At 48.3% G+C, this 21,549-nt stretch overlaps 1 protein-coding gene across 3 annotated transcripts in view; it reads right to left on the bottom strand.

The window, feature by feature from the left end:
* LOC119181094 (uncharacterized) overlaps nt 1–21,549 on the bottom strand; it is a 56,375-nt gene that overhangs the window by 8,419 nt on the left and 26,407 nt on the right. Inside the window, exon 9 of one of the 3 annotated variants that reach the window (XM_075883703.1) lies at nt 6,172–11,924. The exons of the other annotated variants lie outside the window; for them this stretch is intronic. Coding sequence (XP_075739818.1) covers nt 11,782–11,924 — 143 coding nt within the window. The 3' untranslated portion in view covers nt 6,172–11,781. Of the gene's footprint in view, nt 1–6,171; nt 11,925–21,549 lie in introns of those variants that run through there. 3 annotated transcript variants of the gene reach the window in all.

Below are 21,549 nucleotides of genomic sequence, written 5' to 3'. Positions count from 1 at the left end.
CCACAGTTTGCACGAAAAGTCATTGAAAATGCGCCTAAAAGAGCGGAGGTGACACTAGAATTTATCAAAAGTTGCAAAAGTTCGCGCCGTTTGCATTGTTGCGACGCGGTCCAGCAGCGCTGTCACAAACTGAGCGCTCAAAAAAGGGCGCGCCGCCAAATTCTCGCGACGAAGCGCCGAGAGGTCAACAATAAAAAAAAGGAAAACAAGCATCCAAAGACTCTCTGGGCGCGCGACCCTCTCTCCTCGGAAGCGTCGGTTCGCCAACAAACCTCCTCGCATCGGCGGCCGAGCAAGCCCTGGAAATTTCTCGATCGAAAGGGGCGTGGTGATGCCGGGTTGCGTCATCCGTCGCGGACGGCCCCCGTATCGTCTCGCCCTTTCCCCCAGCCTTCGCTGCGTATCGTGCTGACGAAATGATGAGAACTTTCTGGAATCTCGCGCGGAAGGTATTTAATCGAGCAGCCAAGATGGGAGATCAGGAGAAGAAGGAAGTTAACGCAAGTGTGCGTGGAGTGTTCCGCCGTGTAGTCGGCGAAGGTTTTGTCCGTAGTGACAAAGCAGGAGAAGAAAATATGCGCCAGAGTGCGTAGGGTGTTCCGCCTTGTGGGCGAAGCCTTTTGTCTTCCGTGACAAAAGGAGGAGAAGAAGAGGATTTCCACATGAGGGGTGAAGACTCGAGCAACAGGCAAGAGTGTGTGTCTACCGCTATCGACCGAAGACACGTGGCAACAGCTGCGAGTGTGAAGCCGACGTGTTTCCAGCGAAGAAGTTTGAAGCTTGGAGAGCGGCCAAGTGAAGACGTGAGGTTTCCTGGAAGAGAAACTTCGGGGGCAGCGGAACGACAGAGGTTTCCTGGAAGAGAAACTTCGGGGGCAGCGGAACGACAACAACGCTGGACTTTGAGTGAGTGATTCTCGGAAGAGTATCATTCAGACTTGTGTTCCAAGAACTTTGGACTGAATAAGTTTTCTAACTCTTTAGTCTTTAAGTGTCTTGGTTGTTAAATGCATGCGACTGCATTGTAGAGCGTATTGTTGTCTGTGTCCGTTGTTTCGAGTGTGGCTTATTGTACTGTGTAGTACGTTGTTTGATTGGTAACATATTGTAAACTATTGTGGAGTGTGCATACTTGTGTATTGTTTTTGATCTACCATTATTGAGAATATAATTTTGTTTTGTTTATCAACTCTCGGCTCCGACTTGTTCTTTGAGCCACAGCCGGCGGGCCAAAAAGGACCACTTCTAAATTGTCCACGCTTTCGTGGTGCAGATTCGGGGGGCCGATATAGCCCGGCGATCACCTCCCAAATTAACAGGACCTGTGACAAGCGCCACCCGCCATTTGCAATTGTCGGGGCGCGCAGAGTCACCCCTATCCTCCAAGGTTCTATGGCCGCTAGTCTCGTATGTTCTCGGAGAATAAAAGAAAAACGAGAAAGAAGACGCGACCATCACGAGTTATGAATTGCGCACCAACAAGCGCGTGGCTGCCATTGGACGGCAGCGCGGGCGGCACTCCTTTCGTGTAGTGAAGCCGTACCAGACTGCCACGCGTTCTTGCAAGCAGCAGTTTCCCGTGTTCGCTCTGCATTTTCTTGAGATGACAAGCCTGAAAAACGGCAATTCCGACATTCGAAAGTACAGAACTCGGCACAAGTATTGATGAAAACGACGTAAGTCGCTCCGAAGAACGACAGCCGCAAACGTCGCCCCTCGATGCTCCGGTTAAGCCTATCGCCAAAATCGCCCACCACGACAGTTCTGAAATCGACACTGCTGTAGAGTTTGTCAGTGCATCACAGAAGATGGAATTCTTCGAAAGTGAGGCTACTTTCCTGGCTACTTCTCGGACTCGCCGTCCGAGAAGTAGCCGGGAAACGCAAAGGACTTTCTTCGTTCTTAGAGCTACACTGCGACAATGCTGAGTGCGCAGAGCCTGTACTTTCGTTTACGCATACGTCGAAGCAGATTAACTCTGCCGGTGAGTGCGGTGACCCCGGAGTGAACATTCACTACGACAGCAGGAGCTCGCGCGACAAGCGCGTGCCATAGATGCAGGACATGAACAGCTTTTGCGCTTTTGTGCGATAATAGGCCTGCCAAAACTGATGCATCAGAAGACATTTCGTGGTATTGCCAAGAAGCTCAACTGTGCTACTATCAAGGCTGTTAGCCAAAACTTGGAAGAGGCACGGAGGATCACGAAGGACGCCGGCGGCAACGATTTGCGGTCATGTTTGACAGCTCTTGGCAGAAAATGGACCATAAAAGCCACAACGGAGTGGGTGGAGCTGTGTCCCCGGACACAGGCCTTTGTCTGGACATTAAGGTCCTTTCAAATTACTGCCTCGCTTGCAGTATACACAAGGACAGAGGTGGTGATGGAGAAATGTGGGAAGCCTTCCACCACCCTGTATGTGAAAAAAACACAGTGTTCTTCCCATGCAATGGAATCTGAAGCAGCACTGCGCATATGGCAGAGGGCATTGTTATACGATACCCCACTGCGCTCTACAAATTTTTTGAGTGATGGCAACAGCAAGGCCTACACTGCTATCTGTGAGGCAAAGGTGTATGGCAATACTGTCGACAAAGAAGAGTGCACCAACCACGTCTCAAAACGCCCAGGCACTGCTATGCTAAAAATGGCAACACCCCTGCCACAAGGGAAAAAGGTAAACGTCACAGCCATCCAGAAGCTGCAGACGTATTATCAAATAACAAATAACAAGGGCAGCGTCCGCAGCATGTATACTGCTATATGGTCCTCCTATTTTCATTCTTGCTCCAGTGATGGAGCCAGTAGCCACAAATTTCGCCCTGCTGCGCCAGACTCTTGGTGTAAGCATAGGCGTGCTGAAGCACCGGGGGAGCCTACATCAGGCTGCACCCCGTTGTAGACTAAAGCACAGGGCTTGGCAATTATGCCTATTTATAAGCACCTTACTGATGAGAAGCTCCTGGTTCGGTGTCTATATACAAAGACACAAAACGCAGCCGAGTCACTTAACAGTACAATATGGTGGCTGTGTTCAAAGACTTAATTTGCTTCCCGGACATCTATCTGTGGAGACCGCCACAGCTATTGCCATGCTGTGGTATAACAAAGGCCATGCCGACTTTGAGCATGTCCTAAAAGAGATTGGAGTACTTCCCCCAGAAAAGTTGGCCACGCACACTGACCATTGCGATGACCTGGGCATAAAGAAAATGAGCTTGAGGCGTACAGCAGAAGCAGGGCCGCACGGTCGGAGTGCAGCGAAAAGGGCTCGCACCGAGGAGACCAACCGTAGGAGTCATGAAGAGCCAAGCTATAGTGCGAAGGGTTCTGAATACTTCGTGTGCTTTCTGTAAAAGCTGCTATTCAATGTGATCGAAGATTCATATCATAACAACCGCATTTTAAAGAATACATGCTTTCGTAACTTTCAAGCCTGGTTTTCCTATTTTCAAACTTTTTTAAATTTTCATGTTTTCCAGAAAGCCTTTTATACACTTACAACTGGCGCATACTAACAAAATTTGGCATACATACTCGAAGGTATGCAGAGTGCAGATATCTAACAAGTCTCTAACACAAATAATAAAAAAGTTGTTTTGGGCAGAATCTCCCCTAAGCACCCCTGAAATCACCCGATGGCATGGTATGTGGAAAAATTTCGTGTTAGTACTAACACAGTTCATAATTTCGCTTTCATCTTGTGGGCGTCAAAGTGGAAAGTTATTTATGCTTTGAGGAATAGCAACACAAAAAGGTCAATGTTTGCTTTATATTTTTGGCTCCTTTTTTTCAGGTGTGTATCCAGCCTTTGAGCGAAGCATTCAAGATGGATTGCACCAACGCAACTGTGAAAGCAATGCCCGGCCTTTCATTTCTTCACTTCCAGCACAATATTTTCAAAAAGAAGCAAGTGAATTTAGCATTTCAGCTCTTTGTAAATCGTGTTATCAACGGACTGAAGTTTTATAAGAATAGACAGGAAGCTTCATGGGGAAGCATTGATGCTATGCTGTGATTTTAACCTACGTCATTAACCTGCATGGTGGGACAGCCCTATAGAACTTTTAAAGGAATCGTACTTTCTGTTTATTTCCAAGTGGCTACTTTACCTGACTTTTCACATGCTTGCCGATATTAAACGCCTACACTTACTGTATTATGGGTCCACATAAATTGCAAAAATGCCGTAGTGGTAGCTCTTATTCAAAATAAAATTACATTGCTGTACTCGTTGAGCAGTATCGATTAACTCATCAAGACGAGCCTTGCATCCCTGCTCCGAGAAGACGCGGGTACTGAAAAATTTCCTCGAATTTCCTTCTTGGCAGTGTCATGCTGCAGGAATAGGTAGATTTCTAAGTGACTGCACTGCAAACGACCTATGAATGACGATATCCAGCAAACAACTAGCTCAGTAATGCATTATTTTAAGCCATATCCAGTACGTTATCACCGCTGGACTATCTTGCCAGCCAGGGATTTAATACCTGTGTCACACGGGCACGCAAAAAGTCTTTTAAGTAAGCGGTCTTTTACGAAGTTGAAAGACTTTTAACAAAGAGGTGTTTGTGGCGCAGACACACGGCAGCAACGATCTCCTTTTAGTGTTTTCGTTCGAAGACGCTAGTGAAAGCGTGGCCCTAGCAGTTAAAAGAGAAGCAATGAAAATTAAACGATGTATCACGATGTACAAATTAAAGACTTGTTGCACTGCTCGTTTCTTCAAATAAATTTAAGAATAAGAGATGAAGAAACACCAATGTGAATGTTTTTGCACTAGATAAGGAAGCATTCCCATAACTAGCGACGTGCACAAGTCCGTCTGGCACCACTGTGCTTTTATTTACCGTATTTGTTTTTCGCTGCTCTCGACTGCTCTCGACACGTTATGGGCGACCGTACGGGAGAAAAAGCGAGGATCGCAAGCCTCACGGCCTGCCTTCTCGCTCTGGAAAGCGAGGCAGACGCTGCAAAAGCCGCCAAGGAGAGGATAAAGCAGCGCAAGACCGAGCGTCACCACGTGATATTGCCGACGCGTTGTAGAAAGTTACGAGAGTAGAAAAGGAAATAACCATTAAAAGAGTTCATTACACCTTCTGCAGGATATGAAATTTGTTTTTACAAAGAGTTTTGATGACGGAAAAATAAGCATTCGCTCTTTTTTTCCCACCACTCGAAAATTGCTGGTGCCCACTGGTTTCGAGGCTACTCATTCGAAGCCGTAAAAGAGATCGACGAACGCCGTTTACGAAAAAGACCGCTTCTGAAAATGAGTTCGCTCTGTGCCGTGTGTCTGCTGTCAGGAACTCCTTTTCGGAAAAAGACCGCTTACTTAAAAGACTTTTAAGTGCCCGTGTGACAGGGGTATAAGTATGTTACGACATCTCGATTAAGTCAGGATCCACTAGAAAACCTTGATATTGTCAGGCAGTCATGTGGCTCTAATGACCACCCTACACCTACGAGATTCCTAATTGTCATTATTTGCCTGTCATTTTATAATCTTGCCAAGACAGTATGCTCAGGCAATGCTGACCTTAACGGAGCTAGTGCAGAAATAAGTTCTCTCCCGAATGCACGAGACTCTCCAGCTCAAGGAAGAGAACCTAGTATCAGTTGAGTGCATGCTTCGCACTATTCCTGCAGGGCAGGAATAGTGCGAAGCACGCACAAAAGAGTGATGACTGTCTAATACTTTGCCTGGCAGCTTATGCTACTCGAAGGTTTCTGAAGTGTTACGACTCCATGCCCTGCAAGACCTTTCTTTTGGAATCCCCCAATACTGAGAGCAGAAACTCCGAGTGCACTGTGGTATGCAGCAAGAGAGAATTGTAATATGTATCTCTCACAAGAGCTCTTTAACGCAGCAAACAAGTTGGAACACATCTTCCCAGTGTTCTTCATCCGCTCTGCAGTGTTAGCATAGTGGATGATATTAATATGCTGCTGGTGATGGAGAACCTTGGTTATGCCCCAGGTTGCACTCAGCATTCAGATGCGCTCACGACCGAGTTGACCAAAATCTACGAGCTGAACAGGCTGCATATTTATATAAAAGAGCTCAACCAATCGTAATAAGAATGGCATATAAAGAAATTGCACGTAAAGATGAACCATTGCTCCTAGTGGCTCTCTCGTTACAGCCATGTACATTGAGAACACTGCAGTCTTTAGTGCCAATAAAGTACTTTTTGTTGCAAAACCTTTTCTTTTAACCGCGTCATGAAATTTTGCTATCTCGCCGAACTACTATGAGCGTGCCATAACAGCATCGTCATGGGAATAAATAATCAACTCCCAAGCTTTCAGTGGGAATGTACTTTAGTAAATGATAACGCTAGTAATGAAATTAATATAGGGAATATGTTCCAAATATGTTAGTACAAGCACCCCATTTCCTTGGTTAACTTGAACTTGTGAATGCTATTGCATCTTAACTGTATGAAAATTGTTAATGTCAAATGAATTGAGCAATTTAACATTTCCCATTTTTACATCCACAGTGTTCACAAGCCTTTAGTTTTCAAACCAGCCGCATCGTTGTGTGCCTGTTTGTGAGCACTCGTTAGGCTGACTTCGTTTTCATGAAAGCCTGAAATGTCGCTTATCCAGTTTTCTCAGCAATTGTCTTAATTTAGAGGGAGTGTCAGTAAACATGCTAAGAAACTGCGCACTTCCCTTTTTTTGGTGAAAGACCAAGCACACACGACTTTCTCCAAATTACAAAAACCCTACGTTTTGCGTTTCGTACAGCCCGTACACTGGTTGTGCCATCTCATGGCATGTACGCGAGATGCCACACCCACAGGCTCTCCCCGATCTCACTACCCCCTTCTACAACACTGTAGCACGACTTATGTGCAGTGGGGCGGTGTGTGCAGCATGTGCGCGTCATTGCCGTCAGCACGCAACTTAGCCCTTGCACGTGCGAGCAAGTACAGTAGAATCTCGATGATACGATCCTGGCCGATATGAAATTCGGGGTGATACGAATTTTTCTGCGATCCCGACCGAGGCCCATTGAATTACTATGTGCTAGAGTACGGTTGTTAAGAACCGATTTTTTACTTGAGTCATTTGATATGAATAAACCCCACCCCACCGACGGCCACGGAAGCAACCAGTGTGTATGCACGCGCTGAAATGCGTGCTGCGCTGCCAATTTGGCACGTTACCAGCGCCGCCTGCGAGCGGTGGGCGACAGACTTCAAGATCTGCACGATCTCTGACACCAAGGTGCACCTTTTGCTTTCTCTTGAAGGCTCCAGATAGCGCTGACGACGGTGAAGGGGGACATAAGTTGGTCTACGTACGAGGCGCAGGAAGTCATGAGAAAGATCATTTATGAAGGACGCCTACGTTTCATGAACGATCAGTGGTGGGCCCGTCGTATGTTCCGCTGCCTGCACTTTGTGGGACTCGGGACACAGTGGTCAAACAGAGTCTACTCTCTTCGACGCAAATACGACATGTTGGACCTCTCAACAATAGAGACCACGGAGCACAAGTTTTCCGCAGCAGTCCGGAAACAGATATGCGAAGTAGAGAATGCGCAATGGGAAATCTCGATGCAGCAGAAGAGTACACTTCAGCTATATCGTACATACAAAGAGGCCATTGCCCCGATATCTATGTATGACCACAGTGGTGGAAGTGGGCTACTGTTCGAAGCGCGTGCAAGAGCGCTTCGCACGCTCACATATTGTAGCCACTTCGACCCAAACATCCACTCGACCCTATTCAGAGCGTGCGGAGCGGAACAGAAGACAGTTGAGCACTTGTTGCTACGATGCCAAAAACTCTCACGCTACCCACCAGAGGCCACTACACTATTTCAGGTGCTGGCCTTGACCGCCAGGAATGCAAAAGCAGTTTCCACCACAAAGACAAGGCTCCAACAGTGGTGGAAGTGGTGCCAAAAGTGAACTCTTCTTTGTGCTTTCGATTTTCGTTTGTTTTTCCTTTATATACCTCGGCTGGCACACAACATATATGTGTTCACCCGTTACAAAGGGCAAAGCCACAAATCATCATCATCATCATCATCACCACCACCACCACACAAATCCAATCCAATAATTGTTTTGCTTGGTGGTGGGTGCTCTCTTGTGCGGACACGTGGTTACTGTAGTGCGGAGGTTGTCGACACCCAGTCGAGCACACGTATTTGCTTTGTTGTGCCTTTTTGCGGAGTCGCAGCAAGCCACGTCTCGAGAGCGGAAGGCTCTCTCTTTTAAGGAGAAACTAAACATTCTTCAAAAGGTCTATGAGGATACGAAAAGAAAACGCACGGAGTTGGCTAAGGAGCTAGGCCTCGCTACGTCGACATTGAGCACAATTGTTGGACAGCGGAACACAATAATGAAAAATGTGCTTTCGTTCAGCGTCAACGCGAAGCAAGCGAAGACAGCCCAGCACATGAAACTTGAAGAATCTTTATTGATCTGGTTCAAGGAGGTTACTGCAGCCGGTGTAAACGTTGACGGCAAAATTTTGCCCGAAAAGCCGACGAGATCGCACTTGCTCTGCACATCGACTGATTCCAGGCCTCAAGTGGGTGGCTGCACCGTTTCAAGATGAGACACGGTCTCGTGTACAAAAGCGTCTGCAGGGAAGCCAAGAAGGCTCAGCAGACCATTGTTAATGACTGGCTCGCGAAGCTGGAGTCTCTTATCTCGGGGTATGAACCTCGTGATTATTTTAATACAGGTGAGACAGGCCTGTTTTTTTAATCTTCAACCCGAGAAGAGTTTTTGCTTAAAAGGTGAAGCGTGCCAAGGAGGTAAAAGAAGCAAAAAAAAAAATAACGGTTCTTTTGTGCTGTAGCTCCGACGGGTCGGAAAAACTTAAGTTGACCATAGTTAGTAAATTTCAGAAGCCTCGGTGTTTTAAGCGCGAGAGCCATTTGCCATGATTCTATTGCGCAAACAAAAAAGCATGGATGACGGCGGCCCTGTTCGAAGAATTTCTGTCTCTCCGTGACAGAAGAATGGCCTGCAAGAATCGGAAGATTGTTCATATTCTTGACCAGTGCGCCGCCCACCCGAAGCAAGTGACACTTCAAAACGTCAAGCTGGCTTTTTGCCCGCAAACACGACGCACTTGTAACCGCTTGACGCTGAGATTATAAAAAACATCAAGCACCATTTGAAGAGCCTTCTTGTGCGCCGTCTCCTTGCCAAAATCGACAGAAAAGACAAAGGTGGCCTGCAAATAAGCCTTTTGGACGCCAACCATTTTATCTCAGTGGCTTGGGATAGAGTAACGCCGACTACCATTGCGAACTGCATCGGTAAATGCTTTAGGATTCCCGAATAGGTGCCAGAGGCTCTTTCAGAGTCGGAGGAGCCCATTTAGGGTTGAGAATGCCTAGATGCCGGGTGTGATGGTTAACGGACGTTCGTCACTATGTTTGCTTATAGCGGACGAGAAAGGATTAACATGAACTTTTTATTTCATGGCATGGGTGGAACGGCTGATGGCGCACGGATACGCTACCGTGTGCAGCGCCGTTGAGTCGGACGTCGCGGCCAACCCAGCAGTCAGGGTCGCAACTCCGAAGATCCAGGATCAGGCCACGGCTCGAGGACCACACCCGGTAGGCCTCGCCCACGAACCTGCTCTCGGCCACTGCACCCAGGCAAGAGCCGTTCAGCAGGTCTCGGCCTTGGACCTTGAACAGACACACCGGAGCTCGACCTGGCAGACACGTACGGGTCTCACGTCCGGCTCAGGAACGCTACCAGGAACTCGTCCTCTCGAGCGGCGCACCGCTTCCTCTGCCTTCGTGGCCTCAACCCTCGAGCTCTCTTTTCCGCACGTTTCTTCTTCTTGGCCAGGGCACCGCCAGGTACCCTCGGGTGCACCCTGCAGCTCATGAGCTCGTGGCCCACGTCCGAGTCTGGCGCATCACTCGGCACCGCTCGGCGATCCTAGATTCAGCCAGCAACTTCCTTGGCACCCGGATCCTCAGCCACCCTGAACCTCGCCCGGCTCCGTGCTCCTCTGTGCGCACTCATGGTCTCGCCCGGCAGAACATCTCGCTCGTCCCTTGCCGAAGTGCGACGCTCTGGTGACACCGGCGCTTGATGGCATGGGTGCGGCCACGGAGCAGACAACCCGCATCGGAGACGCGATGCTCCATGCGGGGCATGGCCAGCCCGTCCAGCAAAGAGCGTGCGCCGAGACGCGATGCTCGACGCAACCGTGACCATTAGCCAGGCCACGTTCATCGCTGTGTCGAACGGCTGACCGTGGAGACGCCTCGCCGAGATCCGCGATGCCCTCGGCAAGGAAGAGAACAGCAGGCCAGGCCGTGCCCCGACATGCAGTACTCGTGCCGGCAACGCCATTCCAGCTGGTAGTTGGACGGCAGTAGCGTGGACAGCCGCGTTCCCCGGCCGGAACCTGGATCGCCTGCATCCGACGCTTCGGCCCGCTGTCTCCCGTCTGCCGCTGCTCCGGCTCGTCCCCAGCCACAAAGCCCACTGCCACGTGATGGTTGCCCGTGGCCCAATCGTGGCACGCCACCTCTATGGGCCACCACAGGTCATCAGCTGATTCGCTGACACTCACGCGCACATTACACGCGCCTTGCCCCGCACTTCCGTCGTTGTCGTTTTCTTCACTCATCACACCGGGTGTTCGGCTGACGACTTTTGCGCGGCGGATGACAATCTTGCCACTTGTGGTGCGCGCACAATGGAAGATATTGTCAACAAGGCCACACGTGAGGTTGCCGATTCCAGTGACGATCACGATGAAATAGACGAGTGTGACGGCAAAAGCGCACCACTGGTGGCTGAAACTCTGCACGCGCTCTACGTTCTGAGGCGTGGTATGGCTGCTGAAGAAATCAGTGACGACATGTGCACGGCTTTTTACGGATTCCAGAAAAGTTTGCCGAGTGACTTGACCGAAAACAAAAAAAAGCAGCAAGACATACGAGGTTTTCTTCTCCAAAAAATAAAGTTTTTTCGGGTGCCAAAAATGAGTTTGCCTCCGACTCAGTGTTAACTTAGCTAGTGTTGCATGTGTTCCAATGATACGAATTTTGGCTATTACGAATATTTTTTGTGACCCCGCAAGATTCGTATCATCGAGATTCTACTGTATTCTTTGTTTTCCCCACGATCCGTGTGCAACGTATCTTGAGTTCAGTTTTGCCGAGCAGTGAGTGGTCTGTGCACCAGACGCTTCCGAATATCGACCAAGATGACCCACCCAAAGCAGTGCAGGTCTCTGACAAAGAGGAAAGCGTTGTTAATCAAGGAAGTCTAAAGCAGGCCGAAGCAAGTCATGAATCACCGAAGAACTCGCCATCCCTTTGTCAACCCTCTCGACAATACCGTATTTTCCAGTGTATAAGACCCGTTCTTTTCCCCCGAAAATATTGGTTGGTTGGTATGTGTGGTTTAACGTCCCAAAACCACTATAATATTATGGGAGACGCCGTAGTGGAGGGCTCCGGAAATTTAGACCACCTGGGGTTCTTTAACGTGCACCCAAATCTGAGCACACGGGCCCGAAAATATTGGAGGTGCATCTTATACACCGGTGAGTCTTATGTACTTTTTAGTAGTTCTTTTGAAAGAAACTTGTGTTGACACTTAGCCTTTTTTTTAAACAACTAGAGCAATCCTCGGGTGTGAATAATGTGTCATAATTATAAGAACAAAGACTCAACGTGCCGACTTTACAGTTCCACAACAAAAGTACATATTGTCCACGTGCCAGTTTTCAGCTCATAGAACCTGCGCGAGTTCCGGAGGCTGTACTCAGTGAAATCGGCATAAGATGGTGATACGTGCACCAATCCAATCCAATCCAAGTTCAGCTCTGCTTCTCTGGTCGGGCGCCAGTTGCCATTCGCAACCTTTATTCATTCGGTAGGTCCACGTCTTTTTTATCTTCACCTCACCTGCAGTATGCCAGTTACAAGAAAAAGTTACATGGCGAAGTTTAAGCTTACCGCTGCGAAGTATGCTCAGGAGTACGAGAACTGGGCAGCGGGCCGTCATTTTGACGTCACCGAAAAGATTATCCGATCATTGCAACAGTCAACTGGCGAGCTTTAAGAACAGCGCCCGCTGTTCTTAAAGCAGTACCTGTTGCATAGGCTCGTTGTATACCTCAAAATCTGGAATGAGTACAGTGCCCGGCCCTTTTTCAGACAACGCAACTAAGAAAAAAAGGTTATTCATCTAATAGCCACACCCCACCTTCTCAAAGCCGCACGCCGAGTTTGATGATAGGAGTTAGTAGCAGCCGAGTTTGACGATAAGGATGCTCCTAGCAGCGACAAAAGGGCGGAGGAAATCTTATTGTGAATGAAGTTGTGGTACATTTCATATTTTCAGCTTCTAAAGAAAGTATTGGTCGACTTATATTTGAATATTTTTTGTTATTTCTTAGAGCGCTACAATTAGGGGTCCACATATATTCGTGCCCAACCTATTTTAAAGTAAATATGGTATGCGGAGAAGGACATTTTTAACCTCGACAAAACCGCTGTGTTAGAAAATGCTGCCTAACTGCACATTCCCACCAAAAGCAAAGCGTACTCGAGCACGAAGCAAAGCAAAAACAGGACAACCAATCTGTTTGGTGCCAACGTTACCGGCGATGAAAAGCAGCACGTGAAGCAAAGAGAGTATCCCACTCACATGCCACATTGTTCTCGTCGGCTTCCTGAACCCGCGCGAGCTAGCAAGAAATTAGAGCATTTTTCAAGTCTGCACATTAAGGTACGGCACCGAACCAGCCCGACGAAGCGCACCGCAGCCACCGAGCCAATGCATTAGACCTATGCTCTCGGCCATGTTTTGAACCTTCGATCATGACAAAGCCGTACCGCAAGTTCCGCACAGCTCACAAGTTCGAAAAAAAGCTCGAGAAATCTAAGGCAAAAACAGGTAATGACGTGGGTATATTAGACGCATACCTAATGCAGAATGGCGTGGCAACAGAACACGATTTGTCGGAAGAAGCGCCGACATCTCCGCCTGTTTCCCCGGCCGCCTCGGACAACGTCGACAATTGGCAGCGCATAAAGAGACACAACCTTTTTGACAAGCGCTGATCGTGCGCAACAACAGGAAATGAGTGCCGATAAGATCTGCAGCTTATCAGCAACTTCGGCGAGCGAGCGTAAGCTGCGAATGATCGCGACAGCGCGCGAGGACTCAAACTTGTCGGCGACTACCTACGGGATCGTCGACTTATCCGCGATGAACAAGCTGCTTGAAAGGACGGCTAAAATGCCGGACGTGTAGTGATACTATTTCCATTGAAAAAGGTGAGCATGAATATGAACTTGCAATGAAGCTGATTTTATTGTGCTGCAACTGTGGACTTGTTGACAGTGAGGGGAGCTCTGGGAGAATACCCACCCAGGCTAAATGCGCTGCAATTGAAGTGAATATCCGTGTGTCTCGGGCCATGCAAAGCATAGGAAATAGCCAGGCAGCCCTAAACAATATCTCTGTAATAGGAATTTCCCACAGGGGACTTCATCGCAAAAGGTATCAGAGCCATTTGAAAAATAAACTGAATCCTGCGGCAACAAAAGCTGCAGACAAGGTCTTCTCCGATTGCGCCATGTCAGTGAAAATATTATATAAGATCTGTGGTTTAACAACCAGGTAACGTGGCCATCTGTTATGATGGCACGTGGATGACCAGAGGCCACCTGTCGCAGTGTTGTTTTCTGGATAGGTTCTAGACTATGTTGTCCTGTGTGCCGGCTGCAAGCGTGCACCACCAAAAGAGCACCCAAATTACTTGGTTTAGGAGTCAACGCACATCTGCCAGAAAAATACACAGTGCAAATCAGGGCACATGGAAGTTGAGGCAGCAGTCACCCTCTTTGGGCGCTCAATTTCCCGTCACGGCTTGCGGTACACAGTGATGCTGTGTGATGCAGACAGTAGATCATTTCGTGCTATTGAAGACTCGACAGTTTATGGTTTCATACAGGTTCAAAAAGAGGACTGCATAAACCATGTCGAAAAACGAATGGGTACTGCACTACGCAATCTTGTTCAAAAGCATAAAGGCTCTCGCGAAACACTAAGTGGAAGAGACCGCTTGACAGGTGATGTCATAGACAAACTGTTGAGATACTATAGCTGGGCTCTGAAGTCCAATATGGGTGTCGTAGATGCAATGCACCGGGCAGCCATGGCCACATATTATCATATGACATCAACTGATGAAAAATCAAACCACATCTTGTGCCCAAGTGGCAGTGAATCATGGTGCAAGCAGAATGCTGCTGCTGCAAAGGGAGAAACACTGCCAAAACACACCTACAACTTCCCACAAAATGTCCGTGAAGCACTGCTTCCAGTCTACAAACGACTTAGTGACAAGGAGCTGCTGAAACGCTGCCAAAGAGGCAAAACACAAAAAACACAAAGAGGCCTAAAGAGAAGCATGGTTCACTCATACCTGTAGAGACTGCAGTTGCGGAAACCGTGATGCGCTTTAATTCAGGATTCAAGGAAGCCTCCACAAGTATCCTCAAAGAAATTCAGCTAGAACAAAACTCCATGAGCGAGCGACCGGCAGGAGAGAAGGATTCTCGCCGGATCATGAATGCTGAGTGAAAGCGTTCAAGTTCTTCCAGGTTCCTACAACAAGCAAAGCGGCGGCAACAACAAAAGTGTGACAAAGATTACTGCCCTGGTGCTTTCCGAGGCATTTATACCGTATACACGCGTGTAAGGGCCGCACTCGTGTAAGGGCGGCATCCCGTTTTTAAGAAGCACATATTAAAAAAAAAAAAATTGTGCGTAAGGGCCGCATCCGCACTTTCCTTGACCCATGCGTATTCAAAATGCGCGCGCGTGTGTGAGCTACTAGGCGTTGTCAGTAGATTGCGTTAGAGAACGCAATTTCCATCATCACCATATAGTATTAGAATAATTTGTTGGTTTTCTTCATGCTAATATGTTCATGAAGTTGGCTAAAAATTTTTAAGTTTTTTCAGTAGTGTTCATACACCCGCCAACTAAAGGTTAAAGCGGGATTTTATCTTTAACTTCTGACACTTCTATACAAACGCGCTATTCATATCGGCATTAGCATCACCAACTTTGGTATTTGTGCGTTGTTCGGTCATTGTGCTGTTCAGCTTGCCATGTGCTCGAGTTTTGCGCACCGTTGAATGACTCTGGGACTCTAGCTAGTTTTCTGCGGGACGTTGACGTTATGGCACGATGGGCAAGCAGCTGAATAGCTATATAGCTGGCTATAAGTTGAAGGTGATCGAGTTTGCCCTCGAGCACGGAAAACGGGCCGCCGGCAAAAAATTCGATGTTGACGAGAAGTGTGTTCGACGTTGGTGCACCCAAAAGAAAGCCTTGCAGAACACCAATATCAAAAAGCGCGCTTTCCGAGGAAAACGGTGCAAGTATCCTGATTTGGAAGAGGAGTTGCTCCGCTATGTGACTGAGGTTCGGAACGATGGTTTTGCGCTCACTACAGACATGCTGCGCATGAAGGCACTAGCCTTGGCACGTGCGAAAAATATACCGGCCGGGGATTTCAAGGCTAGTGCTGGCTGGGTGCGAAAGTTTGTGAAAAGAAAGGGACTCTTTTCGGCGAAGGACCACGCTGTGCCAGCGGCTGCCAGAAGACTATACCGACAAGGTGCTTAGTTTTCACAAGCATGTCATCGGCCTGCGCCATCAGCACAGTTATTTGTTGTCGCAAATAGCGAACGCTGATCAAACTTCTGTGTGGTTTGACTCTCCCGAGAACTACACAGTCGAAGTAAAAGGCAAGAAGTGTGTCGCCGTGCCGACCACCGGCGCTGAGCGCCAACGCTGCATCGTGATGCTTTGTGTGACCACGGACGGGCGGAAGCTACCCCCGTACATTGTTTTGAAAAGGAAAAGAATTCCCAACGAAGTTTTCCCCAAGGGCATCATAGTTAGAGCCCAAGAGCAGGGATGGATGAACGATGATTTGGTGCTAGACTGGGTGAAAAGTGTTTGGCAGAACAGACCGGGAGCTTTGTTGGCCAAACATTCACTTTTAGTATTGGATAGTTTCCGCGGCCACCTTACCGATAAGGTGAACGAGCAGCTGCGCCGTGTCGGCACAGACATGGCCGTGATTCCAGGCGGCCTCACAGGAATGTAGCAACCATTGGTTGTGAGCGTGAATCGACCATTCAAAGTTGAATTCCGAAGACTCTACACGGAATGGATGGACACCGGCAACCATAAGCACACACCGACCGGACGGCTGAAGAGGGCACCGCTTGCTAATGTTCTCGGTTGGGTATTGTCGGCATGGAGCTCGGTGTCGACGGACATTGTGTCCCGAAGTTTCAAGGTCACTGGGATATCCAACTGCCTGGATGGCACCGAAGGTGACTGTTTGTGGAATGATGGTGCTCCGCAACACACTATCTCGGACTCCGAGTTAGAGGACTCGTCGAGTGACGACGATTAAGCGCACACGCAGCATACTGCAATAAACGCTCTTCGTTCACTAACTGGTACGTTGTTTTTAGTTCACCAAAAAAAAAAAGTTCCGTGTATGGGCCGCAACCTGAAAATTAGCCCTCACTTCCTGAAAAAAAAAGTGCGGCCCTTACACGCGTTTATACGGTATGCAAAGAGAAGCATTTTTATTTGTGTTGAATTCCTTGAATATACTGAGCTATGTTTTTTGCCATTTTCTCAGTTTCAGTTTTTTGGCCACCTTTCATTCTTCTGACAAGCGCTTCTCAGCTTTGGTACACTCGAATTTGATCATTGTTATCTTGCTGAAAAGCTGGATGCTTAGTGAATGCAAGAATGTGCCATGTGTCCCTACAGGACACCATAAATTTTTAGAAAAATAATATACAAAAATTATCTTTCCTTGCTAATGGAAGCATGAACTCCAAAGCTTCATAACTTTTGTTGTAGGAAAGCTAGAGCCATGAAACTTGCTTTTTGCACAGTTTGCTAATTATAGAATGCAATGGCATTTATTCCAGCAGGATCTGTACAGCCAATTTACTGAAAAGGTGATAGAAAACTAATTAATAACTCATTAAAAACAAAACAGTAAGGGGTACAAAAAACTCAGTTCATATTTTTCATCACCTTAGCTTAAGAGGGGAGGTGGCATTGAAAAAAAAAAACTTATTTGTTGACCTACAGCAATGAAATTTGGCATGCATACTCATAAGTGCCTCGAATAAGGAAACATGCAGTTTCATCACGATACCTTCAATAGTTCTCAAGTTACATAATGCTACATAGTCCAATTACATGGTCTGCTTGTGGAAGGCCTAGCGCTGTAACAAAACATGCCAGGAAGTTGCGAATGGTGTTGATCTTTACTCAAAAGAAAGCTACAGGGTATGGCACTCTCAAAATTCTTTAATAAGTTTTTTTTTTTAGAGATTATCACGGCTGCCGACACACATTGTCAGAAACAGTGGCACGGACAAATCATCGTCTAGAATAAAAAACAGGGCCAAAGAACAGAAATTGAAGATTGCTGTACCCACAAGCAGTGTTCAGGGATTCAGGAAAAAAGAAACAGGATCAAAATCGGTCCAGTCATTCCCATGCTACTCTTTCCACAAGCAATGCACAATGTCCAAAACACACTTGTGAGAAAAAGCCTGTCGAAGTTTTCGACAGGCTTTTTTCGATGAACTTTTTTGTTTCTTATTAAATATTGATGAAAATTGACACAGACACTAAGAATGACCTCCCAGTGCTTCCATAAAAGTTTTGAAGCAATACTACAAATACTTTACGAAAGACATGTTATTTCTTCATTGAACCATGTGGAGGGGCTGAGCATAATGTCAAAAAAAACAGTATTGAGAAAGCTGCGTTTAAAGTTGCAACTTTAGTTTTTAAGACACCTAAAAACTGTGATCTCGGGGTTGTCTTGTGATATTTGACTTCTTTTCATGATTTACAAAGAACAAGTATGGATTTCAAACCAAGTTCTTTGTATGAAGGAGTGGTGTGGTAGGTATGACAGAAAAGATTGTAATTGAATAAAACCATATACTGAAATTATTACACATATTTCTTGGGCTGAAGTTATAATTAGTGTAATTGAGTACAGTCGCCGACCGTTTATTCGGACGCCGAAAATTCGGACATGCCCGTTTATTCGGACATCTTCGTGGCACCGCCACTCGCCCCATTGAACCTAATGTAAACTCACGACCGAAAATTCGGACGCCCCGCTGTGCGCCGTTCGATTATTCGGACTCCGTTTGACTGACCGGATGCGTCGCCGTACGCCATGACACGCTGACAGGGACGTTAACAATACGTTTGCTAGGTTGCCAGCACTGATATGCTGCACTAGCTATGGATGGACGTCGGGCCAGTGTCAAAATGCACGCAGAAATCGCCATTGCCGATCTCGAAGGCTATGTTTGGCGACACGTTTTTTTCGGTTTTAGCCAGTCGAGCGGCCAAGCCAAGCCACTCACGGAGTCTGTTCGCTGTGGCGTTTGGCGTGGTTTGGCGTTTGTGTCAGCGTGTCAGTCAGTTGCTTCTGCGGGTAGGCCTGGTTCGTCTTGTTCTCTGTGTTCTCGCTCTCTTGTGTGTTCCGTGGCGTGCTGAAATGGCTCCGACGCCACCCGTTGCTGCGCCGTCGGGAGTGAAGAAACGCGGCCAACGTGGGAGCTACAAGACGCTCACGATGGCGAAGAAAGCGGAGATAATTCGCCAGGTAGAAGGCGGCCGACCTCAGTCTGAAGTTGCTCGGGAATTTTCCATTTCCAAGCAAACCGTCTCGGACTACCTCAAGCAGAAGGCTAAGATCCTGGAGGCAGCTGAGAAAGCGTCTGCGGGTACGCAGAAAAATTTCCGGGACGGCAGCCACCCGCAGCTTGAAGAAGCGCTGAACATGTGGTTGAGTGCCACGGTGGCTAGGAAAATACCCGTGTCTGGCGTTCTGCTGAGACAGAAAGCAGAGACGCTCGCCCTGCGCATGGGTATTACCGGCTGCAAGTTCAGTGACGGGTGGTTGCGCAACTTTAAGAAAAGGTACGACCTGGCCTTCAAGCGAATGTGCGGCGAGAGTGGTTCCGTCAACCAAACGCTCGTGACCAACTACCGCGCCGACAAGCTGTGCGCACTGCTGCGCCAGTATCCACCAGAAAACGTCTTTAATTGTGACGAGACTGGACTTTTCTATAAGATGCTGCCCGACAAGACGCTAGCTTTGTCTGGCGAACCCTGTCATGGGGGGAAGCATAGCAAGGAGCGACTGACAGTTGTTGTAGGAGGCAACATGACGGGGACGGAGAAACTTCCGCTTCTCGTGATAAGAAAATCAAAAGATCCAAGATGTTTTAAAGGCGTCAAATCACTCCCTGTGTGGTATGAAGCAAATTTGAAGGCGTGGATTACGCAAAACCTCTTCGAACGGTACTTTCGCAAGCTCGACCGCCGGTACGAACAGCAAAATCGCAAGGTGCTGATGTTCGTCGACAACTGCGGTGCCCATGGGCATATCGACAACTTGAAGGCTATGACAGTGGAGTTTTTGCCGCCTAACACGACAAGCGTGTTGCAGCCCATGGACCAGGGCGTGATCAAAAACTTGAAAGTTCATTACCGGTCGCGCCTCCTGAATCGTGTGCTGTTATGCGTCGACAGTAACAAAAACTACGTCGTGGATGTTCTGACGGCCATCAGCATGTTGTCCGATGCCTGGAAGTCAGTGACTCAGGAAACGATCCACAACTGCTTCCGCCACACAGGATTTATTACTGGGATTGAGGAGGACAGTGCCACAGGCCAGAACCCCGCGGTTGAGAGTCCGCCTACCGCAGCAGCGGACATTTTGGACGACCTTCGTGCTAGCGGGGTCGATGTGGGGGCGGGTACGTTTGAAGAGTTCGCCAACTTCGACAGTGCCGTTTTGCCTTGCGCAGAGTTGGACGATGACGAGATCGTCCGTCAGGTCTGCGAGCCGGCGCTGGCGGACAGTGACTCCGACGATGACGCGCCGCCCACACCACAGCCATCAAATGCGGACTTAGCGCGGGCCATATCGATGCTGTTGTCTGTCTACAGCGACGGCCAGACACTCGCAGAGGTACAGGCCGACGTGGTCGCGCGTAAGCGTGCGTGTGTGCAGACGCACATAGACAGTTTTTTCGGGCGATCGGGCCAATAAAAGTGCTTTTTTTCGAGTGAATCCGTTTTTTCGGACTCCCGATTATTCGGACTTTTCGGCGGTTCCCGTCGAGTCCGAATAAACGGTCGGCGACTGTACTTGATTAAAAATATTCCCTGAACTTTTCTTTATTTTGAGAGAGGTTTATTGCATCAAAAAAATGGATCACACCATGACGGCCCATGGCTTCTTTCCAAGTAACAAAGTTATGGGAAGAAGACTGGTGGCACAGGAATTTTAGCAGTATAATTATTGACGCGAAACGCGCATATGAAAATTCATGCCACTCATTCATACATGATCTTTTGCCGCTCTAGCCGTGAAACACATCATCATACATCCGGTCGCGGAAACTCTAATCTACAGCAATTCATTAACCTCGGAACATTCATAGACGTTTGTGGCGATATCAAGCACAGCTCCAAGCACGTCTGAATTGCATCACAAAAGCTTATTGACAGCACGCCATATGACCGTGGGGTGCGTGGCCGCGTGGACAATGCAGTGGCGTTCGGTGACGATGCGCGAAATGTGTAACTACGATGACAAAAAATCGGCGCGCACTGCGCTTGGCATCGCATTTTTGAATGACGACGCGCGAAACTGTTAGCCGCTGTTCCGAGCAATCCTTGGCAGTTAAGGGGCGGTGATGAGTTTGACTGTGTTGTCCGCTACCCGTACGTGATTGAGAGGAGCTAGCGAGTGATGTGCTACATTCCTTGCGAAGAAGCCCGGCGCCAAGAGTGCGCTTGCGCAATGTCACTGCCCGCAGTCTAGCTGTCAGTGGAGTTATGGCTAAAGCCGACACCGATTTCGCGCCGCACTCGTAGACCGCGCGCCCGCTCGTAGTTATCTGATCGTGCATCCGGTGTGGCCACTCGTAGTAATCAGATCGTGCCGCCGCTTACAGCTTCGTTGCTTGTGAAGAAGCACGTCGCCACGAATGCGTTAGCGCGTCGTTCCTGTCCGCAGTCTCACTGTCGGCGGAGTTAGGGCTTAGACGACTCCGATGACGCCCGGCGCTCGTAGACCGCGCTCCCGCTCGTAGTAACCTGATCGCGCATCCGCTTACTGCTCGTAACATATCTTAAGTGATTATCAAGCCGAGAACACGTCACGAAGTGGCGATTTTCGAGAGCCATGTCCTCGCGACGCACAAGCAGCAGACGACGATCTCCCGGAGCGAGCATCGGGCCAATGACGAGGCGAGCTCAGGCAACATGGCGGCCACGGCCAATCGAGGGTCTCAAAACGACCTTCAAACATTTGCTTTTTGCTGGCTTGTTGTTAAAGGGAGGAGCTAGCTGAGGCGGGAAAGTTGTAAACGGAGAAATGCTCTTTCCGATGAGCCCAAGAAGCCGGCTCCCAATCTAAGCATCGCG

Source organism: Rhipicephalus microplus, unplaced genomic scaffold (genome assembly GCF_043290135.1).
Source record: "Rhipicephalus microplus isolate Deutch F79 unplaced genomic scaffold, USDA_Rmic scaffold_20, whole genome shotgun sequence".
Taxonomy (NCBI): Eukaryota; Metazoa; Arthropoda; class Arachnida; order Ixodida; family Ixodidae; genus Rhipicephalus; species Rhipicephalus microplus.
This window is presented reverse-complemented; position numbering and strand designations above follow the sequence as displayed.